Source organism: Parasteatoda tepidariorum, unplaced genomic scaffold, assembly GCF_982258835.1.
Source record: "Parasteatoda tepidariorum strain Cologne lab strain unplaced genomic scaffold, Ptep-v5.0 scaffold_160, whole genome shotgun sequence".
NCBI lineage: Eukaryota > Metazoa > Arthropoda > Arachnida > Araneae > Theridiidae > Parasteatoda > Parasteatoda tepidariorum.
Window position 1 is genome coordinate 1 of NW_028257519.1, and position 23,190 is coordinate 23,190.

General features: G+C 34.6%; 1 protein-coding gene and 1 long non-coding RNA gene across 2 annotated transcripts; one reads left to right on the top strand and one right to left on the bottom strand.

The window, feature by feature from the left end:
* Positions 1–12,566: 12,566 nt before the first annotated feature.
* LOC147800781 (uncharacterized) lies at positions 12,567–21,986 on the bottom strand. Its single transcript, XR_015431198.1, has 3 exons — positions 21,863–21,986; positions 20,654–20,752; positions 12,567–12,984 (listed from the first exon to the last, which is right to left on the bottom strand). It is a non-coding gene; the product is annotated as an uncharacterized LOC147800781 (long non-coding RNA).
* LOC147800782 (uncharacterized) lies at positions 16,448–19,687 on the top strand. The gene has a single exon (XM_087156464.1). The coding sequence runs from the start codon at positions 16,523–16,525 to the stop codon at positions 17,951–17,953; it is 1,431 nt and encodes a 476-aa protein (XP_087012590.1). The 5' UTR covers positions 16,448–16,522; the 3' UTR covers positions 17,954–19,687.
* Positions 21,987–23,190: the final 1,204 nt, after the last annotated feature.

Genomic DNA, 23,190 nt, shown 5'->3' on the forward strand with positions numbered 1-23,190 from the left:
ATTATATGTCAATTAGGGGGTACACAGCGTGACCCTAAAGTTTACTATGTATGCCTATGCGAAATAAAGTGTTATGAGAAGCTTAAAATGAGGAAATAAGCGTTCTAAAATGCTTTAAAAATTCAAAGACATTTTTCAATGGTTAACTAACGCAAGGCGCGATATCAGACCTTAATATGGAACCATAATATTTAAATTGGACCAGGTATTATATTACAGGGTAATAGTGTACCCTACAACAGGAAATAATTATAGGTCAATTAGGGGGTACACTATGTATATTTTAAATAGTGCATTAAAACGAGGAAATTCGAAGACACTTTTCTATGTTAACTAACGGCACGGTATCGGCCCTTAATATTGACCTATAATTTTTAAATTGGACCACGTATTATATTACAGGGTTATAGTGTTCCCTACGACAGGAAATAATTATATGTCAATTAGGGGGTACACAGCGTGACCCTAAAGTTTACTATGTATGCCTATGCGAAATAGAGTGTTCTGAGAAGCTTAAAATGAAGAAATAAGCGTTCTAAAATGCTTTAAAAATTCAAAGACATCTTTCAATGGTTAACTAACGCAAGGCGCGATATCAGACCTTAATATGGAACCATAATATTTAAATTGGACCAGGTATTATATTACAGGGTAATAGTGTACCCTACCACGGGAAATAATTATAGGTCATTTAGGGGGTACACAGCGTGACCCTAAAGTTTACTATGTATGCCTATGCGAAATAAAGTGTTCTGAGAAGCTTAAAATGAGGAAATAAGCGTTCTAAAATGCTTTAAAAATTCAAAGACATCTTTCAATGGTTAACTAACGCAAGGCGCGATATCAGACCTTAATATTGAACCATAATATTTAAATTGGACCAGGTATTATATTACAGGGTAATAGTGTACCCTACAACAGGAAATAATTATAGGTCAATTAGGGGGTACACTATGTATATTTTAAATAGTGCATTAAAACGAGGAAATTCGAAGACACTTTTCTATGTTAACTAACTCCACGGTATCGGAACTTAATATTGACCTATAATTTTTAAATTGGGCCACGTATTATATTACAGGGTTATAGTGTACCCTACCACAGGAAATAATTATATTTCAATTAGGGGGTACACAGCGTGTCCCTAAAGTTTACTATGTATGCCTAGTGAAATAAAGTGTTCTGAGAAGCTTAAAATGAGAAAATAAGCGTTCTAAAATGCTTTAAAAATTCAAAGACATTTTTCTATGTTAACTAACGGCACGGTATCGGAACTTAATATTGACCTATAATTATTAAATTGGACTACGTATTATATTACAGGGTAATAGTGTACCCTACCACAGGAAATAATTATAGGTCATTTAGGGGGTACACAGCGTCACCCTAAATTTTACTATGTATGCCTACGCGAAATAAAATGTTTTGAGAAGCTTAAAATGAAGAAATAAGCGTTCTAAAATGCTTTAAAAATTCAAAGACATCTTTCAATGGTTAACTAACGCAAGGCGCAATATCAGACCTTAATATTGACCTATAATTTTTAAATTGGACCACGTATTATATTACAGGGTTATAGTGTACCCTACCACAGGAAATAATTATAGGTCAATTAGGGGGTACACAGCGTGACCCTAAAGTTTACTATGTATGCCTATGCGAAATAAAGTGTTATGAGAAGCTTAAAATGAGGAAATAAGCGTTCTAAAATGCTTTAAAAATTCAAAGACATTTTTCAATGGTTAACTAACGCAAGGCGCGATATCAGACCTTAATATGGAACCATAATATTTAAATTGGACCAGGTATTATATTACAGGGTAATAGTGTACCCTACCACAGGAAATAATTATAGGTCAATTAGGGGGTACACTATGTATGTTTTAAATAGTGCATTAAAACAAGGAAATTCGAAGACACTTTTCTATGTTTACTACCGGCACGGTATCGGACCTTAATATTGACCTATAATTTTTAAATTGGACCACGTATTATATTACAGGGTTATAGTGAACCCTACCACAGGAAATAATTATATGTCAATTAGGGGGTACACAGCGTGACCCTAAAGTTTACTATGTATGCCTATGCGAAATCGAGTGTTCTGAGAAGCTTAAAATGAAGAAATTAGCGTTCTAAAATGCTTTAAAAATTCAAAGACATCTTTCAATGGTTAACTAACGCAAGGCGCGATATCAGACCTTAATATGGAACCATAATATTTAAATTGGACCAGGTATTATATTACAGGGTAATAGTGTACCCTTCCACAAGAAATAATTATAGGTCAATTAGGGGGTACACAGCGTGACACTAAAGTTTACTATGTATGCCTATGCGAAATAAAGAGTTCTGAGAAGCTTAAAATGAGGAAATAAGCGTTCTAAAATGCTTTAAAAATTCAAAGACATTTTTCTATGTTAACTAACGGTGCGGTATCGGACCTTAATATTGACCTATAATTTTTAAATTGGACCACGTATTATATTACAGGGTAATAGTGTACCCTTCCACAGGAAATAATTATAGGTCAATTAGGGGGTACACAGCGTGACACTAAAGTGTACTATGTATGCCTATGCGAAATAAAGAGTTCTGAGAAGCTTAAAATGAGGAAATAAGCGTTCTAAAATGCTTTAAAAATTCAAAGACATTTTTCTATGTTAACTAACGGTACGGTATCGGACCTTAATATTGACCTATAATTTTTAAATTGGACCACGTATTATATTACAGGGTAATATTGTTCCCTACCACGGGGAAATAATTATAGGTCACTTAGGGGGGTACACAGCGTGACCCTAAAGTTTACTATGTATGCGTATGCGAAATAAAGTGTTCTGAGAAGCTTAAGGCGACAAGGGACCTTCAAATTCGATAAAAATGACGAAAAAATCAATTTTTTATTTTTTACTCTCATTAAATAATCGATATCGTTTGCTTTCATATAAAAGAAAAAAATTTCGTTTTGGACAATTTTTTCGGAAGTTATCACCATTTAAAATTTTGTAAACAACCTGCCACGCCCCTTTTTACAGCTGTAGCAGAAGCACGCAAACCGAAACTAATTGTAATTTCTCAAAATTAATAGTATTTTAAATTTTTTTAATGAATTTTTGCTCTCCATAAGTTTACTAACTGTTAACTGCACTGTTTGTAGCGTCACTGATTTGTTTTTGTTTACATTGCGATTTGCTACATCTATTTTCCTACACTTCTACTAGTACTATTTTGAAATATTATTCCTGAATTGTTTGAGATATGAATGCAAAAGCTTCTAAATTTATAAAAGATATAAATAACAGATATTTCATTCTTACATATACTTGTATCAGAGTAGTATTTCTACTAAAAGCATATTTACTCACCAAAAAAGTTCCCATCGCTTAAATTTTTCGGAAAATTAATATTATACGAACAAAATAAAATAAGCTGCAGGAATATAATAATTCTATTTTTTTTAATGTTTTTTTAACACAGTTAAATATTTATCAAAATTTTACAAGACGTGTAATTATTTGTAAATAGTAGTAAAAATATATAATTTTTTTTATAAAAAAAAACCTAAAAATGTTGTTTTCTCTTATTCCAATTTTTAAGCATTTTAGAAATTTCGAAAAGTTCCAGGCGGCTTAATTTTTATTCAAATCGTTAAAAAATTTTTGTGCATGCTAAATATGTATGTATGATTATTTTGTACTATCAAAATAAATAATGCTGCCGTAATTAGAGCAAGTATATTCAAGAATGTTGTTTATGACTACATAATTTTCAATTTTTTTGGTATTTTTGCATTATTTTTTTTTCTTATAAAAGCATTTGATTAGTGAAATTGGTGCATAGTACATTTTGTTACAACATCCTTAAGCAACTTCAAAAAAAAATTTGAACACAATATCTCAAAAATTAAGCCGCCTGGAGCATTTTTAAAAATTATTATTTTAAAATTTAAATTTTTAATAAAATTTAAAATTTTGACAATTGCTCAACAAAAATTTATATGGTATCTTGTATTGCCTATATCCATTAGCTGAAAAATTTTCAGATTGATTGAGTGAAAAATAAAAAATAAAAATTTGAACCTCCCTTGTCGCCTTAAAATGAAGAAATAAGCGTTCTAAAATGCTTAAAAAATTCAAAGACATCTTTCAATGGTTAACTAACGCAAGGCGCAATATCAGACCTTAATATTGACCCATAATATTTAAATTAGACCAGGTATTATATTACAGGGTAATAGTGTACCCTACCACAGGAAATAATTATAGGTCAATTAGGGGGTACACTATGTATATTTTAAATAGTGTATTAAAACAAGGAAATTCGAAGACACTTTTCTATGTTAACTAACGGCACGGTATCGGACCTTAATATTGACCTATAATTTTTAAATTAGACCACGTATTATATTACAGGGTAATAGTGTACCCTACCACAGGAAATAATTATAGGTCAATTAGATGGTACACAGCGTGACCTAAAGTTTACTATGTATGCCTATGCGAAATAGAGTGTTCAGAGAAGCTTAAAATGAAGAAATAAGCGTTCGAAAATGCTTTAAAAATTCAAAGACATCTTTCAATGGTTAACTAACGCAAGGCGCAATATCAGACCTTAATATTGACCTATAATTTTTAAATTGGACCACGTATTATATTACAGGGTAATAGTGTACCCTTCCACAGGAAATAATTATAGGTCAATTAGGGGGTACACAGCGTGACACTTAAGTGTACTATGTATGCCTATGCGAAATAAAGAGTTCTGAGAAGCTTAAAATGAGGAAATAAGCGTTCTAAAATGCTTTAAAAATTCAAAGACATTTTTCTATGTTAACTAACGGTACGGTATCGGACCTTAATATTGACCTATAATTTTTAAATTGGACCACGTATTATATTACAGGGTAATATTGTTCCCTACCATGAGAAATAATTATAGGTCACTTAGGGGGTACACAGCGTGACCCTAAAGTTTACTATGTATGCCTATGCGAAATAAATTGTTCTGAGAAGCTTAAATTGAAGAAATATGCGTTCTAAAATGCTTTTAAAATTCAAAGACATCTTTCAATGGTTAACTACTAGCGCAAGGCGCAATATCAGACCTTAATATTGAATCATAATATTTAAATTGGATCAGGTATTATATTACAGGGGAATAGTGTACCCTACCACAGGAAATATTTATAGGTCAATTAGGGGGTACACTATGTATATTTTAAATAGTGTATTAAAACAAGGAAATTCAAAGACACTTTTCTATGTTAACTAACGGCACGGTATCGGACCTTAATATTGACCTATAATTTTTAAATTGGACCACGTATTATATTACAGGGTTATAGTGTACCCTACCACAAGAAATAATTATAGGTCAATTAGGGGGTACACAGCGTGACCCTAAAATTTACTATGTATGCCTATGCGAAATAGAGTGTTCTGAGATGCTTAAAATGAAGAAATAAGCGTTCTAAAATGCTTTAAAAATTCAAAGACATCTTTCAATGGTTAACTAACGCAAGGCGCAATATCAGACCTTAATATTGACCCATAATATTTATATTGGACCAGGTATTATATTACAGGGTAATAGTGTACCCTCCCACAGGAAATAATTATAGGTCAATTAGGGGGTACACTATGTATATTTTAAATAGTGCATTAAAACAAGGAAATACGAAGACACTTTTTCTATGTTAACTAACGGCACGGTATCGGACCTTAATATTGACCTATAATTTTTAAATTGGACCACGTATTATATTACAGGGTTATAGTGTACCCTACCACAGGAAATAATTATAGGTCAATTAGGGGGTACACAGAGTGACCCCAAAGTTTACTATGTATGCCTATGCGAAATAAAGTGTTCTGAGAAGCTTAAAATGAGGAAATAAGCGTTCTAAAATGCTTTAAAAATTCAAAGACATTTTTCTATGTTAACTAACGGCACGGTATCGGAACTTAATATTGACCTATAATTTTTAAATTGGACCACGTATTATATTACAGGGTAATAGTGTACCCTACCACAGGAAATAATTATAGGTCATTTAGGGGGTACACAGCGTCACCCTAAATTTTACTATGTATGCCTACGCGAAATAAAATGTTTTGAGAAGCTTAAAATGAAAAAATAAGCGTTCTAAAATGCTTTAAAAATTCAAAGACATCTTTCAATGGTTAACTAACGCAAGGCGCAATATCAGACCTTAATATTGACCTATAATTTTTAAATTGGACCACGTATTATATTACAGGGTTATAGTGTACCCAACCACAGGAAATAATTATATGTCAATTAGGGGGTACACAGCGTGACCCTAAAGTTTACTATGTATGCCTATGCGAAATCGAGTGTTCTGAGAAGCTTAAAATGAAGAAATTAGCGTTCTAAAATGCTTTAAAAATTCAAAGACATCTTTCAATGGTTAACTAACGCAAGGCGCGATATCAGACCTTAATATGTAACCATAATATTTAAATTGGACCAGGTATTATATTACAGGGTAATAGTGTACCCTACAACAGGAAATAATTATAGGTCAATTAGGGGGTGCACTATGTATATTTTAAATAGTGCATTAAAACAAGGAAATTCGAAAACTCTTTTCTATGTTAACTAACGGCACGGTATCGGACCTTAATATTAAACTAAAATTTTTAAATTGGGCCACGTATTATATTACAGGGTGATAGTGTACCCTACCACGGAAAATAATTATAGGTCAATTAGGGGGTACACAGCGTGACCCTAAAGGTTACTATGTATGCCTATGCGAAATAAAGTGTTCTGAGAAGCTTAAAATGAGGAAATAAGTGTTCTTAAATGCTTTAAAAATTCAAAGACATTTTTCTATGTTAACTAACGGCACGGTATCGGACCTTAATATTGACCTATAATTTTAAATTGGACCACGTATTATATTACAGGGTAATAGTGTACCCTACCACAGGAAATAATTATAGGTCAATTAGGGGGTACACAGCGTGACCCTAAAGTTTACTATGTATGCCTATGCGAAATAGAGTGTTCAGAGAAGCTTAAAATGAAGAAATAAGCGTTCTAAAATGCTTTAAAAATTCAAAGACATCTTTCAATGGTTAACTAACGCAAGGCGCAATATCAGACCTTAATATTGACCTATAATTTTTAATTGGACCACGTATTATATTACAGGTTTATAGTGTACCCAACCACAGGAAATAATTATATGTCAATTAGGGGGTACACAGCGTGACCTAAAGTTTACTATGTATGCCTATGCGAAATCGAGTGTTCTGAGAAGCTTAAAATGAAGAAATTAGCGTTCTAAAATGCTTTAAAAATTCAAAGACATCTTTCAATGGTTAACTAACGCAAGGTGCGATATCAGACCTTAATATGGAACCATAATATTTAAATTGGACCAGGTATTATATTACAGGGTAATAGTGTACCCTACAACAGGAAATAATTATAGGTCAATTAGGGGGTGCACTATGTATATTTTAAATAGTGCATTAAAACAAGGAAATTCGAAGACTCTTTTCTATGTTAACTAACGGCACGGTATCGGACCTTAATATTGACCTATAATTTTTAAATTGGACCACGTATTATATTACAGGGTAATAGTGTACCCTACCACAGGAAATAATTATAGGTCAATTAGGGGGTACACAGCGTGACCCTAAAGTTTACTATGTATGCCTATGCGAAATAGAGTGTTCAGAGAAGCTTAAAATGAGGAAATAAGCGTTCTAAAATGCTTTAAAAATTCAAAGACATCTTTCAATGGTTAACTAACGCAAGGCGCAATATCAGACCTTAATATTGACCTATAATTTTTAAATTGGACCACGTATTATATTACAGGGTAATAGTGTACCCTTCCACAGGAAATAATTATAGGTCAATTAGGGGGTACACAGCGTGACACTAAAGTGTACTATGTATGCCTATGCGAAATAAAGAGTTCTGAGAAGCTTAAAATGAGGAAATAAGCGTTCTAAAATGCTTTAAAAATTCAAAGACATTTTTCTATGTTAACTAACGGTACGGTATCGGACCTTAATATTGACCTATAATTTTTAAATTGGACCACGTATTATATTACAGGGTAATATTGTTCCCTACCACGGGAAATAATTATAGGTCACTTAGGGGGTACACAGCGTGACCCTAAAGTTTACTATGTATGCCTATGCGAAATAAATTGTTCTGAGAAGCTTAAAATGAAGAAATATGCGTTCTAAAATGCTTTTAAAATTCAAAGACATCTTTCAATGGTTAACTAACGCAAGGCGCAATATCAGACCTTAATATTGACCCATAATATTTAAATTGGACCAGGTATTATATTACAGGGTAATAGTGTACCCTACCACAGGAAATAATTATAGGTCAATTAGGGGGTACACTATGTATATTTTAAATAGTGTATTAAAACAAGGAAATTCGAAGACACTTTTCTATGTTAACTAACGGCACGGTATCGGACCTTAATATTGACCTATAATTTTTAAATTGGACCACGTATTATATTACAGGGTTATAGTGTACCCTACCACAGGAAATAATTATAGGTCAATTAGGGGGTACACAGCGTGACCCTAAAGTTTATTATGTATGCCTATGCGAAATAAAGTGTTCTGAGAAGCTTAAAATGAGGAAATAAGCGTTCTAAAATGCTTTAAAAATTCAAAGACATTTTTCTATGTTAACTAACGGCACGGTATCGGACCTTAATATTGACCTATAATTTTTATATTGGACCACGTATTATATTACAGGGTTATAGTGTACCCAACCACAGGAAATAATTATATGCCAATTAGGGGGTACACAGCGTGACCCTAAAGTTTACTATGTATGCCTATGCGAAATCGAGTGTTCTGAGAAGCTTAAAATGAAGAAATTAGCGATCTAAAATGCTTTAAAAATTCAAAGACATCTTTCAATGGTTAACTAACGCAAGGCGCGATATCAGACCTTAATATGGAACCATAATATTTAAATTGGACCAGGTATTATATTACAGGGTAATAGTGTACCCTACAACAGGAAATAATTATAGGTCAATTAGGGGGTGCACTATGTATATTTTAAATAGTGCATTAAAACAAGGAAATTCGAAGACTCTTTTCTATGTTAACTAACGGCACGGTATCGGACCTTAATATTAAACTAAAATTTTTAAATTGGGCCACGTATTATATTACAGGGTGATAGTGTACCCTACCACGGAAAATAATTATAGGTCAATTAGGGGGTACACAGCTTGACCCTAAAGGTTACTATGTATGCCTATGCGAAATAAAGTGTTCTGAGAAGCTTAAAATGAGGAAATAAGTGTTCTTAAATGCTTTAAAAATTCAAAGACATTTTTCTATGTTAACTAACGGCACGGTATCGGACCTTAATATTGACCTATAATTTTTAAATTAGACCACGTATTATATTACAGGGTAATAGTGTACCCTACCACAGGAAATAATTATAGGTAAATTAGGGGGTACACAGCGTGACCCTAAAGTTTATTATGTATGCCTATGCGAAATAGAGTGTTCAGAGAAGCTTAAAATGAGGAAAAAAGCGTTCTAAAATGCTTTAAAAATTCAAAGACATCTTTCAATGGTTAACTAACGCAAGGCGCAATATCAGACCTTAATATTGACCTATAATTTTTAAATTGGACCACGTATTATATTACAGGGTAATAGTGTACCCTTCCACAGGAAATAATTATAGGTCAATTAGGGGGTACACAGCGTGACACTAAAGTGTACTATGTATGCCTATGCGAAATAAAGAGTTCTGAGAAGCTTAAAATGAGGAAATAAGCGTTCTAAAATGCTTTAAAAATTCAAAGACATTTTTCTATGTTAACTAACGGAACTGTATCGGACCTTAATATTGACCTATAATTTTTAAATTGGACCACGTATTATATTACAGGGTAATATTGTTCCCTTCCACGGGAAATAATTATAGGTCACTTAGGGGGTACACAGCGTGACCCTAAAGTTTACTATGTATGCCTATGCGAAATAAATTGTTCTGAGAAGCTTAAAATGAAGAAATATGCGTTCTAAAATGCTTTTAAAATTCAAAGACATCTTTCAATGGTTAACTAGCGCAAGGCGCAATATCAGACCTTAATATTGAATCATAATATTTAAATTGGACCAGGTATTATATTACAGGGGAATAGTGTACCCGACCACAGGAAATAATTATAGGTCAATTAGGGGGTACACAGCGTGACCCTAAAGTTTACTATGTATGCGTATGCGAAATAAAGTGTTCTGAGAAGCTTAAAATGAAGAAATAAGCGTTCTAAAATGCTTTAAAAATTCAAAGACATCTTTCAATGGTTAACTAACGCAAGGCGCAATATCAGACCTTAATATTGACCCATAATATTTAAATTGGACCAGGTATTAAATTACAGGGTAATAGTGTACCCTACCACAGGAAATAATTATAGGTCAATTAGGGTGTACACTATGTATATTTTAAATAGTGCATTAAAACAAGGAAATACGAAGACACTTTTCTATGTTAACTAACGGCTCGGTATCGGACCTTAATATTGACCTATAATTTTTAAATTGGACCACGTATTATATTACAGGGTTATAGTGTACCCTACACAGGAAATAATTATAGGTCAATTAGGGGGTACACAGCGTGACCCTAAAGTTTTACTATGTATGCCTATGCGAAATAAAGTGTTCTGAGCAGCTTAAAATGAGGAAATAAGCAGCTTAAAATGCTTTAAAAATTCAAAGACATTTTCTATGTTAACTAACGGCACGGTATCGGACCTTAATATTGACCTATAATTTTTATATTGGACCACGTATTATATTACAGGGTAATAGTGTACCCTACCACAGGAAATAATTATAGGTCATTTAGGGGGTACACAGCGTGACCCTAAAGTTTACTATGTATGCCTATGCGAAATAGAGTGTTCTGAGATGCTTAAAATGAAGAAATAAGCGTTCTAAAATGCTTTAAAAATTCAAAGACATCTTTCAATGGTTAACTAACGCAAGGCGCAATTATCAGACCTTAATATTGACCCATAATATTTATATTGGACCAGGTATTATATTACAGGGTAATAGTGTATCCTCCCACAGGAAATAATTATAGGTCAATTAGGGGGTACACTATGTATATTTTAAATAGTGCATTAAAACAAGGAAATACGAAGACACTTTTCTATGTTAACTAACGGCACGGTATCGGACCTTAATATTGACCTATAATTTTTAATTGGACCACGTATTATATTACAGGGTTATAGTGTACCCTACCACAGGAAATAATTATAGGTCAATTAGGGGGTACACAGAGTGACCCCAAAGTTTACTATGTATGCCTATGCGAAATAAAGTGTTTCTGAGAAGCTTAAAATGAGGAAATAAGCGTTCTAAAATGCTTTAAAAAATTCAAAGACATTTTTCTATGTTAACTAACGGCACGGTATCGGAACTTAATATTGACCTATAATTTTTTAAATTGGACCACGTATTATATTACAGGGTAATAGTGTACCCTACCACAGGAAATAATTATAGGTCATTTAGGGGGTACACAGCGTCACCCTAAATTTTTACTATGTATGCCTACGCGAAATAAAATGTTTTGAGAAGCTTAAAATGAAGAAATAAGCGTTCTAAAATGCTTTAAAAATTCAAAGACATCTTTCAATGGTTAACTAACGCAAGGCGCAAAATCAGACCTTAATATTCACCTATAATTTTTAAATTGGACCACGTATTATATTACAGGGTTATAGTGTACCCTACCACAGGAAATAATTATAGGTCAATTAGGGGGTACACAGCGTGACCCTAAAGTTTACTATGTATGCCTATGCGAAATTAAGTGTTCTGAGAAGCTTAAAATGAGGAAATAAGCGTTCTAAAATGCTTTAAAAATTCAAAGACATTTTTCTATGTTAACTAACGGCACGGTATCGGACCTTAATATTGACCTATAATTTTTAAATTGGACCACGTATTATATTACAGGGTAATAGTGTACCCTACCCACAGGAAATAATTATAGGTCAATTAGAGTAGTATATAGTTGGTCATTTTTTGACTCAGTCTGTTCATTTCTGACTCAATATCGATCGATTCGTAATGTTAAACGCCATAGAGAATTGGTGCTCGACCGAAAGTTTGTTTGACCGGTGGCAACGGCCCTGTTCGCTCGATATTCAGCTCTGGTGCGAGTATCGATCGATTTTTCTATGGAAATATTTTCTGACTCGGTCTGACAGTGTTTCAAGTTGTTCGTTTTTGTTTGATTTTGTCTGCTCTTGTTTTCTTGCGCTCTCACGCGCTCGATATGAAATAAATACGAATCAGACTTTTCTATAACAAATATTGTCTGACTCAGTCTGATGCTGTTTCAATACATTCTTTTTTTTTTAAAAGTCGGAAATAAACATTTGATAGAAATGAAAATATAAATAAAAACTTACCGTGCTTGCTGCAGTGCAGATTATCCTTAATGGTGCGGGCAGGGTGCGGCGTGCGAAGCGTGACGGGTGCGGCGTGCCAAGCGTGGTGGGTGCGGGCGCTGCTATTCTTGTGGAGATGGTGGTGATGGCGGCGGTGGAAAAGGAGGAGTAGTAGGTGTTCGTGGCCGGGGAGGTTCTGGAAATGGCTGGGGAGGTCCTGGATTTGGTGGATATGTAAAATACCTCAGTATGTACCTCTCCTCATCGTATTCTTGTTGAGATGGTGGTGATGGCGGCGGTGGAAAAGGAGGAGTAGTAGGTGTTCAGTGGCCGGGGAGGTTCTGGAAATGGCTGGGGAGGTCCTGGATTTGGCGGATATGTAAAATACCTCATTATGTACCTCTCCTCATCGCTGAAGTTGTGCCAATTTATCACTCTGTTCGTTCATTATTTTTTAAAAAGATATATACAACGCAAGTAGCCAAGTGCTCTTTCCTCGCGTTCTGGACTCATTCCTGTTGAAATAAATGTCATAAATATTTCACATAGATATGTATATTATTTTAAAAGAGAGAGAGAGAGAGAGAGAGATTAAAGATATAAACTTACGTCTTCGATTCATGATGCTAAATAATGAAGCACGCTCTTTTTTGCGCTCATATTTATATGACTTTTCATCGCATGCATTCATCGGTCATTCCCTTTCATCCTCGCATATTTATTTTGCACAGAATAAAAGGAACAGATGCTTATAACGGATGTGTGAATATTTATATATTCAAAATTTGTCAACATGTGAGCATTAATTCTGACCTTGGCAATGAGTTGGCGCAAAAGTCCCCCCGAGCGCAATGGAATATAAAAGACATTAGGAGGGCTTATTATCATTATATCTACATTGGTGTGTTACTGAGATGGATTTCGTGAAAAAATGTTCCGCACAAACGAATATCTCTTATTATTTTGCTGAGTTTTGTTTGCATCCTGGAACCGCTGATTTTATCAAAGAGTTGTAATTACGACGGAGAAATAGTAAATTTGAATAATTCGACTTGCACCTTTTCCGCAAATATCGGAAGAAGGTTGTTTTTCCACATCTGCTCTAACGAAACACTTTTTGATATTCGCTATTTCTGGCGAGACGAGCCGGGTTATTTAAAACCGGAAATCATCGGCGTTCAGTTGAATGAAATAGAATTTCGACGTTTGTGTTTGAAATGCTAAAACTGAAATTTCCAAGTTCGTGTATGATAGTAGGACCTAGTCAGGCAGGAAAGACGTGCCTGGTTCGTCAAATGATAAAAAACGATGCATACGAAAAATCACCTAGAAAAATTAAATGGTGTTACTTGTATACCGCTCCGTGGTTCCTAGAGGAACCCGATTTTCAATTTATCAGGGGCTTGCCCGATAGTTACGAAGACGGGGATCTTGTTGTCATAGATGATTTTATTCATCATTTGGACGAAAAAATTGCGGATTTATTTGTCGGAAAATCGCATCATTCTGGATTTTCCGTCATCTTGATTCTACAGAATTTGTTTCCTCGCTCCAAGGTGATGCGCGACATCAGTTTAAATTCGCATTATCTCATACTCTTTAAGAACCCGAGAGACGTGAACCAGGTTAACTGTTTGGGGCGACAGCTGTATCCCAGAAACTCTCGCTTTTTAGTCGACGCGTATATAAAAGCCACCACTAAGCCGCACGGTTATTTAGTTGTGGACTTACATCCTCAGACTTCGGAACAACACAGACTGCGAGATAGCTTGTTTCCAGATAGCAGGGGTATTTACTGGACTTTTCAGCCGCAGTAATGGAGAAATTGAAAAAGCATTCCCATTTTCTCAACTATCTATTAAAATGTACCCCGAAACAAAGAAAAGCGTTATTGAATGAAGCCGATAAATCTCAAATCAACTGTTTATCTGAAATATGTTTGAATGTTCTTTCCGGCAACGTTAGTACCAATGTTAAAAAACTTCGCAAATATAAGACCGCCATTCGACAATTAGCCAAACGTTCGACGTGCATGAAAAAGAAGAAGAAAATTTTGAGCAGTCAAACAGGCGGTTTTTTACCGATTATTCTTCCTGCACTAGTTTCCGCACTCGCCGGAATGGCGGGGCGGGCCATTGGAAAGAGGATTTAAAAAAATAACACTTCCACCAATAAATTCGTGTTTTCCATGACGCAAACATTTTAAAAAGTGACTGCTTTAAACTGTTCTCGTCATAAGTTTGCGCGACGTTGAGTTATGGCACGAAAAATGGCTCTCGTCCCAGAAGAACTGATAACAAATTATAACATTAAAAAACCGGAAATTCGCATGGAAAATGATATCGTCGATTTGCTAGAGAGAGAAAAGATGCCGGACGACATGAAAGTGAAATTGCTGGGACAGCTCATCATGCGTTATCAAAAAATAACTCACGAGCCCGCCGAGCCCACAAGAGTGACTATAGTGGACGATGAAAAGGAAGGCTTACTCGATTCGAATGCGACAAGTGTTGAGAGAGATACAATTAGTAATACCGACGATAAAATTCTACAGGACATATTCGCTTCCACCCCCCGCCTGCATTGGAAATTTATTCCCATGATCGTTCAAAAACTCAACACGAGAATGGTTTCGTGGAATGAATTGGGGGAAATGACTGTCGATGGAACCCCCCTCAAAGATACGCGGATTGCTGATTTTTTTTCCTATCTTTTACGCAATGTTAAAAGTCAGCGCGAACCTTCACGGTTTGATGAATTTTTTCGAGTTCTCCGAGAAATAAATATTCCACATGCTTGGGTTAGAAATAAACTTGTTTTGGATCGTTTGAAGTCAAACGTGTTGAGCAGTCCATTGTATACGGAAGCACGCAAACCTGCCGTCTCTTCTCAATTGACTCCCTCATCATTTACTCCCAGAAGGAAAAAAAAATCTCCCACCCCCAGAAGCAAAAAAATGTTAATGCGTTTCGGTCCGTGGAAGACGTACTAAAAGGTTTTGATGGAGAAAACAATTTCTGATAAAAGTAAAAAATTTGAACAAATATATTATGACATTAAAAATCCTGCTTCCTTCGCAAGTGTTTTAAAGCTTGCGAAAGCAGCATCCGAATCTGTTAAGGAAACGAAAAAATGGTTAATGTCACAAGATGTATATACGTTACACAAACCTGTCAGGAATACATACAAACGTCGAAAAGTTTTGTCCTACGGTATTAATGAACTTGTTCAAGCTGATTTAGTTGACTTATCCAAATTTTTTAAAGACAACGGCGGACATAAATTTCTTCTGACCGCCATCGATGTTTTTTCCAAATATGCATACGCAATTCCTTTGAAAAACAAAAAAGCGGAAACTCTCGTCCATGCTTTGGAAAAGTTGATTAAATTGACGGGACCCATTTCTAAATTGCAAACAGATCAGGGTGGAGAATTCTACAATAAGCGAGTTCGGGCATTATTTAAAAAGAAAAATATTCACCACTATTCGTCTTTCAGCGAATTTAAGGCATCGGTGATAGAGAGGTTTAACCGCACCTTGAAATCGAAATTGTATCGTATTTTCACGCATCGTCGATCCCATAAATACGTAGATGTATTACCTTCTGTTTTGAAAAGTTACAACGAAAGCGTGCACAGGAGTACGGGTTATGCACCCGTTAATGTGACCCCGGAAGACGAGGGAACCATTTTTAAAAAGTTATACGGTTACGAGGGAGACGTCAAGTTCAAGTTTGATTTGGGTGAACAAGTGAGAATCTCCAAAGCTAAAAAAACCTTTCGACGAGGCTACTTACCTAATTGGACGGACGAAGTATTTATCGTATTTAAGCGTTATTCTACAGTTCCTCCGACATACATATTGAAAGATTTGAAAGAGAATGTACTCAGTGGTAGATTTTATGAGCAAGAGATTCAAAAGGTTATTAAACGTTCGCAAGATTTTTGGAGGGTTGAAAAAATTTTGAAAACGAGAGGGGTCGGTGCTAAAAAAGAATATTTTGTCAAGTGGTTTGGATTTTCCAACGAGCACAACAGTTGGGTGAAGCAGTCATGGATTCAGAAGTAGTTAATAATTTTTATGTCACTTTACCCAGTAATTCGAGTGCGACTTATTTTCCTCAAAACACCCAGTCGTCTTTTCGCACTAAATTATCCTCACCCCTCATGTTGAGCGGTGAATGGGAAGTCGGACTGAGCGAAATTTTCATACCTAGAAATTGGTTCAATGTGAACGATCATAATAATAGCTATGAGATCAGACATAAAGCAGAAGAATGGGTTAAAACGAAATACGATAAACACAAAATAGAATTAAATTATGAAGAACCGCCCACCGTATTTCAATTTTGCGAGACCGTCAACAACGCAATTTCAAAAGTGCTAAAAGATAAAGCGTCTATCATTTTATTGCCCCGGGAATCCACTTCAGAAGTTAATATTGTTATGCACGAAGGATACGAAATCGATATCAAAAAAGAGGGAGGTAACAAATTATTGTACATGCTTCATCAGAAAATTGAGGATAAAATTATAAGCGAGACGCGTCTCTACAAATTTCGTCCCTCCACTCAGTATCCCCTGAAAATTGATTTTTATGTCTTCAACAGAAATCCGAAAAGCGTCAATGAGCATTTAATAGCAAACGTTCCCATTAAAGACGATTCTGCCACGCCATTAAACACCGTCACCGATTTAATAAACGCTTTTAATCTCAATTTAAAGTTATTCGAGCTTCAAAATTTTGTGAATTTTGTATTCGATGCGTCAAAAATGGAATTAACGATCAATGTGTCGGACACCGCAGAAGTGATTTTAACGAAAGAAAACTCACCTGTATTATTAAAAAAACTTTATTCGAGCGAAGATAAAATTGTAATAAAAGGTTCAAAAATCTTTAAAATAGATCCCCGACTCGACATACAGATGGGTGAAGCTTTTATTTTGCGCATTAGTGAATACTACGAAAATCTCGAAACTCTAACACACTATGCTGAATTAAAGTTAGACGTGGGAATGTATAAATCACCCGAAAGCTTGTTCAAAGCGTTTAAATACATCGAATTTCATCACCTCCCCGATTTAAAGGTTAGAATGATAGTTCCTATTTCCTACGAGGTTACGTTTTCAAAAAATTTAGCGGACATGCTTGGTTTCGATAATGTTAATTTCTCAGATGGAGTTTACACGAGCAAGTATCCTCTCGAAATAGATGCAGGAATTACGGAAATTTTTGTCTACTCTGATATAATTGATTCTCACCACGTTGGCGATTCTTTTTCTCCCCTTTTGAGAATTATACCTTGCATGACGGAAACATCTGATCAGATTGTAAAAAATTATCAACGCCCGCTTTATTTTCCGCTTCGAAAACATTTTATCGAAACTATAAATATCGAATTGAAAACAAGCTCTGGGGATAATATAGTATTTAGCGGGGGGAAAACTTTTGTGACTCTTTCATTCAAGCGACGCAAATTATAAAAGCGACACGCACGAGGCGCGAGCAATCATTTCCAAAAATGTATTTGAATCAAAAGGATTGCGAGTCTTACTACTGTAGACAAGCAGGTGGGGGACCATATTTTCACGGAGTTCCGCATCAAAGGGGCTATGGGTTTTTTGGAGACATACGAAGATACATTACGCCGTTTGCACTACGTGCTGGAAAATATTTGGGGAAAAAACTGATTTCTACCGGTCGCAATGTTGTTAATGATGTCGCCAGCGGTAGTTCGTTCAAACAGGCAGCTCGAACGCGATTGCGTCAAACGGGTAAAGACATTCGAGACGATATTTTCAAAAAATTACAGCAGGGCAAGGGTATAAAAAGAAAACGCGCAAAGCGAACTCGTCAGAACAAATCGAAGCCTAAAGCGAAACGTCGTAAAACTGCGTGCAAAGATATATTTGCATAAAATATGGATACGGACGGAGCAGTGGGTCTCAAAAGCGAATTGGACTTATTTTTATCGACTCCGTTACAACTGGCAATAGATGACTCGTCTTTTTTAGAAGTACATCCGGTAGCTTCCTTAAATGATAATAGTTCGACGATTGAATGGTACGTGGGTGCCTCCGGCGAAAATTATCTAGATTTAAGTCACAGTATTATTCATTTGCAGGTGAGCATTAAAAAGAAAAACGGAAACGATATCGGCCCCACGGACCATGTCGCGCCCATAAATTATTTTTTAAACACTATGTTTTCGGAATGTTCCGTTTTTTTAAACGATAAACAGGTTTCTTCTCAAGTAAACTATGGATATAGATCGATATTGGAGAGCTTGTTGCTTTCCTCTAAATCTTCTCAAGATAGCATGCTGACCTCTGCTTTATTTTATAAAGATGCAGCCGGAAAACATGATGAAGTTACAAAAGATTCAACAAATACGGGATTTAAGTCGAGACAAGCATCAACTAAAACGATGGATCTTATCGGTCCGTTACACTTTGATTTAGCAATGCAACCAAAACTCTTAATTAACGGTGTTAATTTGAGAATAAAAATGGAGCGAAATAAGGACATATTTTCATTGCTGTCGGAAAACGATTCCTTTAAATGTCAAATTCATTCCGCAAAACTCTATATTCGAAAAGTTATTGTTACTCCGTCTATAATGCTGGCTCACGAGAAAGCTTTGGAAAAAGGAAATATTAAAATGCCCATACGCAGAATTGACGTTAAAACTTTTACATTATCTAGAGGACTGGCATCCATAACGATTGCGAACGCTTTCATTGGTCAAATTCCGTCGCGTCTAGTGATGGGTTTCGTTTCCAACGAGGCTTATAACGGTGCAATTGATAAAAACCCTTTCAATTTCAAACATAATAACCTGTCATACTTAACAGTTTTAAATTCGGGAAAAATGTTTCCAGCTAAACCCTACCAACCTTCTTTCGATACAGATAATTATGCTAGGAGTTACCTCGGACTATTTACAAACTTGAACCGCTATCACGAGAACCAAAATATTAACATAAGTTATTCAGAATTTAAAAACGGGTATACATTGTACGCTTTTGATTTAACTCCGGACTTTGCTGCAGGTCATAATCACGCGAGCACCACGAAAAATGGCAATATTGCGATCGATATTAAATTCAGTTCCCAGCTCCAAGACACCCAAAACCTAATCGTGTATGCAGAATATAAAAATTGTGTTGAAATTGATAAATCGCGCACTGTTTTCACTGATTATTAAAATTAATAATGAATACCCTAACCGTCTGTCGTTTCGCATGCGGCGATAATTTTATTAGAAGAGGATTCGGAGGTGTTTTCGCATCTGACACTCTTCCGCAACATAGAAAAAATTTTAATTCTTTTATAATAAATTTAGATCCTCAAAGTTTACCCGGCAGTCATTGGGTTGCCGTATTTTTTAATACGAGAAATGCTACATACTTTGATAGTTATGGAAGACCCCCACCCAATACTATTTTAAAATTTATTCGCCGAAACTCTGATCGGAATGTCTACAATAAATTTTGTTATCAAGATAATTTGACTCTAACCTGTGGATATTTCTGTCTCTATTTTTTATTCAAGTACAGTAGAAATTTAAATTTGTGCGAATTGAGCAAAGTGGATAAGTTTAAAAACGAACAATTCATGTATCGATTTTCTAAAAAGTTGAAACTCGGCAAGTGCTGCCACTCGTTTCATTCAAAAAATCAAAGCTGCACAGCAATGGTGAATATGCGAGAATAGTGTCGCGTCATTCACATCTCGATCATGGAGAGGTATGGTTACATTGTAGTGACTTCGAATGGTGCTCAGTTCATCCATAGTGCACTATTCTCCGATTTTCCTGACTGCATACGATGTGCGGTAGAGGAGGAACCGAATAATTCCGAAAATGTGTGCTACTTCAAAATATTGAAAAATACTGAGATTGTGAAACTTATTCACGACACTAAAACAAAGGACAGACAATTTGGATTTTCCTATTTAAAGAAGAATGGCTGTGACGATCATTACTCTGTGTATAGCGGCAATTCGGAATTAAAAACTGACCTTCTTGCCATTATTCTGGATGCAAAGAATTTTATGCGACATGATGTAACCGGAAGAACTTGCGACCCATTTCTCAAAATTTGTTACTTTAAAATATTAAATGCGGATGAAGTTTTACTAGAGCTTCATTCGCATTAAGTAAAACTGTTTTGTGCTACTACCTGCATGGAGTTTTCCTGGGAGTTTTCTTCATGCTCTTCAAAGACAAATGTCGGGTAGATTAAAAGTCCTCATCTCCCTTTTCTGTCGAGGCAAACATGCTGTAAATAAATGCTTTAAAAATTTAATGTAACAAAATTTTTTGTAACTCTGTTGTAAAATGTATTTATCGCACAATGTATTATTTTTTAATTCTTAATAAAGAATTAATCACTTTTCATTTCTTTTTATTCGTGTTTTATTTATTGATAGAGACACGCAAACGCGTGCCACAGAATAATGAGATTCACCCCTCGAGTATTGGTTTCACTTTCCGAAACCGGTCTGGCGAATCATTGCCTTGAAAAGTGACGCATAATTTTCCCATTAAGTAATTAAATAAAATGTTCTTTCAATACCGTTATAAAGAGTAGACTAGTTTTATCTATCATCATTTAATTCGTGACATCGATAAGCAACAAAGCAAAAATGTCTTCCGAAATCGATTGGATTGCGTTTTCTAAAGATACTAAATTATCGGAGGATGTTATTCGAAGTCTAAAAGAAAAATTAAGTTGGAATATGATTTGCAAATATCAAACCCTATCTGAAAACTTTATGTTAGAATTTAAAAACTTTTTGAATTGGGATTACGTCTGCCAGTATCAAATTATTAGCGAGGCTTTCATGAGATTAAATTCTGAACTCGTCAATTGGAACATTATTAGCGAGCATCAAAAGTTGTCACCTCGATTTTTGATCGAGTTCAAAGACAAGGTCGATTGGAAAAAGATATCCCAATACCAAAAGTTGAGCGATGGATTTATTATGGATTACGCAAATACTCTGGATATGGCTCTAGTGTCGAGACATCAAAAATTAAGCGAAACTATTATCGAAGGTTTAAAAGACTCGATTGATTGGAACGAGGTTTTTAAAAACCAACAACTCAGCTCTGAATTCATCACAAAATATATTAATAAAGTGTCATCATGCGAAGCTTTGGAAAACATTGAACTTTCTGATGAAGTTGTTAGTCATATTTTTAAAAGAGTAGTTCTTATTTATTTAGCAAAAATATGTTCTAAAATTTAATTTTTTAAAAAATAACTATCTGACTAGAGTTTTTTGGAGGTTTCCTTTGGTCTGTAAAAGCAAATGCTAGATAGTATTCTTCCCTCCCTGTAAAAATATATAATTTAAAACAATAATAAATAAAAAGTTTTTTTTACTTTTCACCACTGTCGACTTTTCTTCCATCCATTTCAGCACTGCTTTTCTTTTTCACACATTGAAGGCATTCAATTTCCTGTAAGGGTGATATGACAGTATTAGGACAACAACATTCTTAATATTCAAAACATACCATTAAAGGGCCTTGTAAAAGGTAACAAGGCGGGTATGTCTTATTATTGAATATTAACGCTTTATATTAGTGATTGTCCCTCATCTCAATACCACTACTTACTTTTTAATGAAAGAAGATTTCCAAGACGACTTTTCCCTCATTATCCTCATAGCAGATAGATATACTTGATGATTTTAAAGCAGGCCGCATTTCCCTGAGCAAAATGCATTTTATGAATCAAATGCACATGAAATGCAAAATGCCAAGAAATGTGGGGTGGTTTTTTTAACTATGGCCCCATTTATTTTTATTTTTCAATTACAGCAACTATCTAAGATAGAATACAAAAAAAACACAAAAACACAAAAGCAATACAATGCAAATACAAATGCAAATCAAAATACACTGTCAACCTGCATGCACACATTAAGTATAAAAAATCTTGCTATTTATCGCAAGTTTAAACACCGTGACGCGTCCGACGAGATATATATATATATATTAATATATATATCAAAAAAATCTTGCTCTGAACTGCAAGTTTAAACACCAACATTTAAATGGTGAGGTATATAAATATTAAAAAAAGAAAATGTGTGAATGCAATATATAAGAGCAAAATTGAGAGTTATATTTTTAAAAAAAAAATAAACATGTATGTTTTAGATACACAATAAATTACATTGCAAATTTGTATAAAAAATTCATGATAATACATTATTATTTTTTGATTTTATAATGTCCATATGCCAGGCAATGCACACCGTCATCTAACAAGTATTTTTTATCATAAAATGCAGATAATCCGACCTTATTCTGAGCTACTGTGTATAATGTTTGTTTTTTTGAAATAATGGAATGCAAAAAGACCTTGTTTGATGTTTCATTAAACAAAATATTTTTAAATGTATCTAGAGTATAATTTCTCATGCTGCATTTCTTAATACCTTTTGCGGCCATTTTAATATCCTTATCATCGTATGCAATAGCATACATTTTTGGTTTAAGACCTAAAAATTCTTTGACCGGTTTAGTTGATTCGCATTTTAAAAATCCTAGCCTCCCACAATTTGAAGGATCATGCAAAAAATGATCTTTATCAAAATTACTCAAATCTAAAATTCCGGAAAATTTGTCTTTTAAATCACGGTATGCATTGACCGTTACAATATTGATATATAAAGAATCAGTGTCCATATACAACAACTCAAC

Excerpts from the sequence above, each read along its gene's own strand:
- LOC147800782 (XM_087156464.1), top strand. The coding sequence starts at position 16,523 with ATGGATTCAGAAGTAGTTAATAATTTTTATGTCACTTTACCCAGTAAT.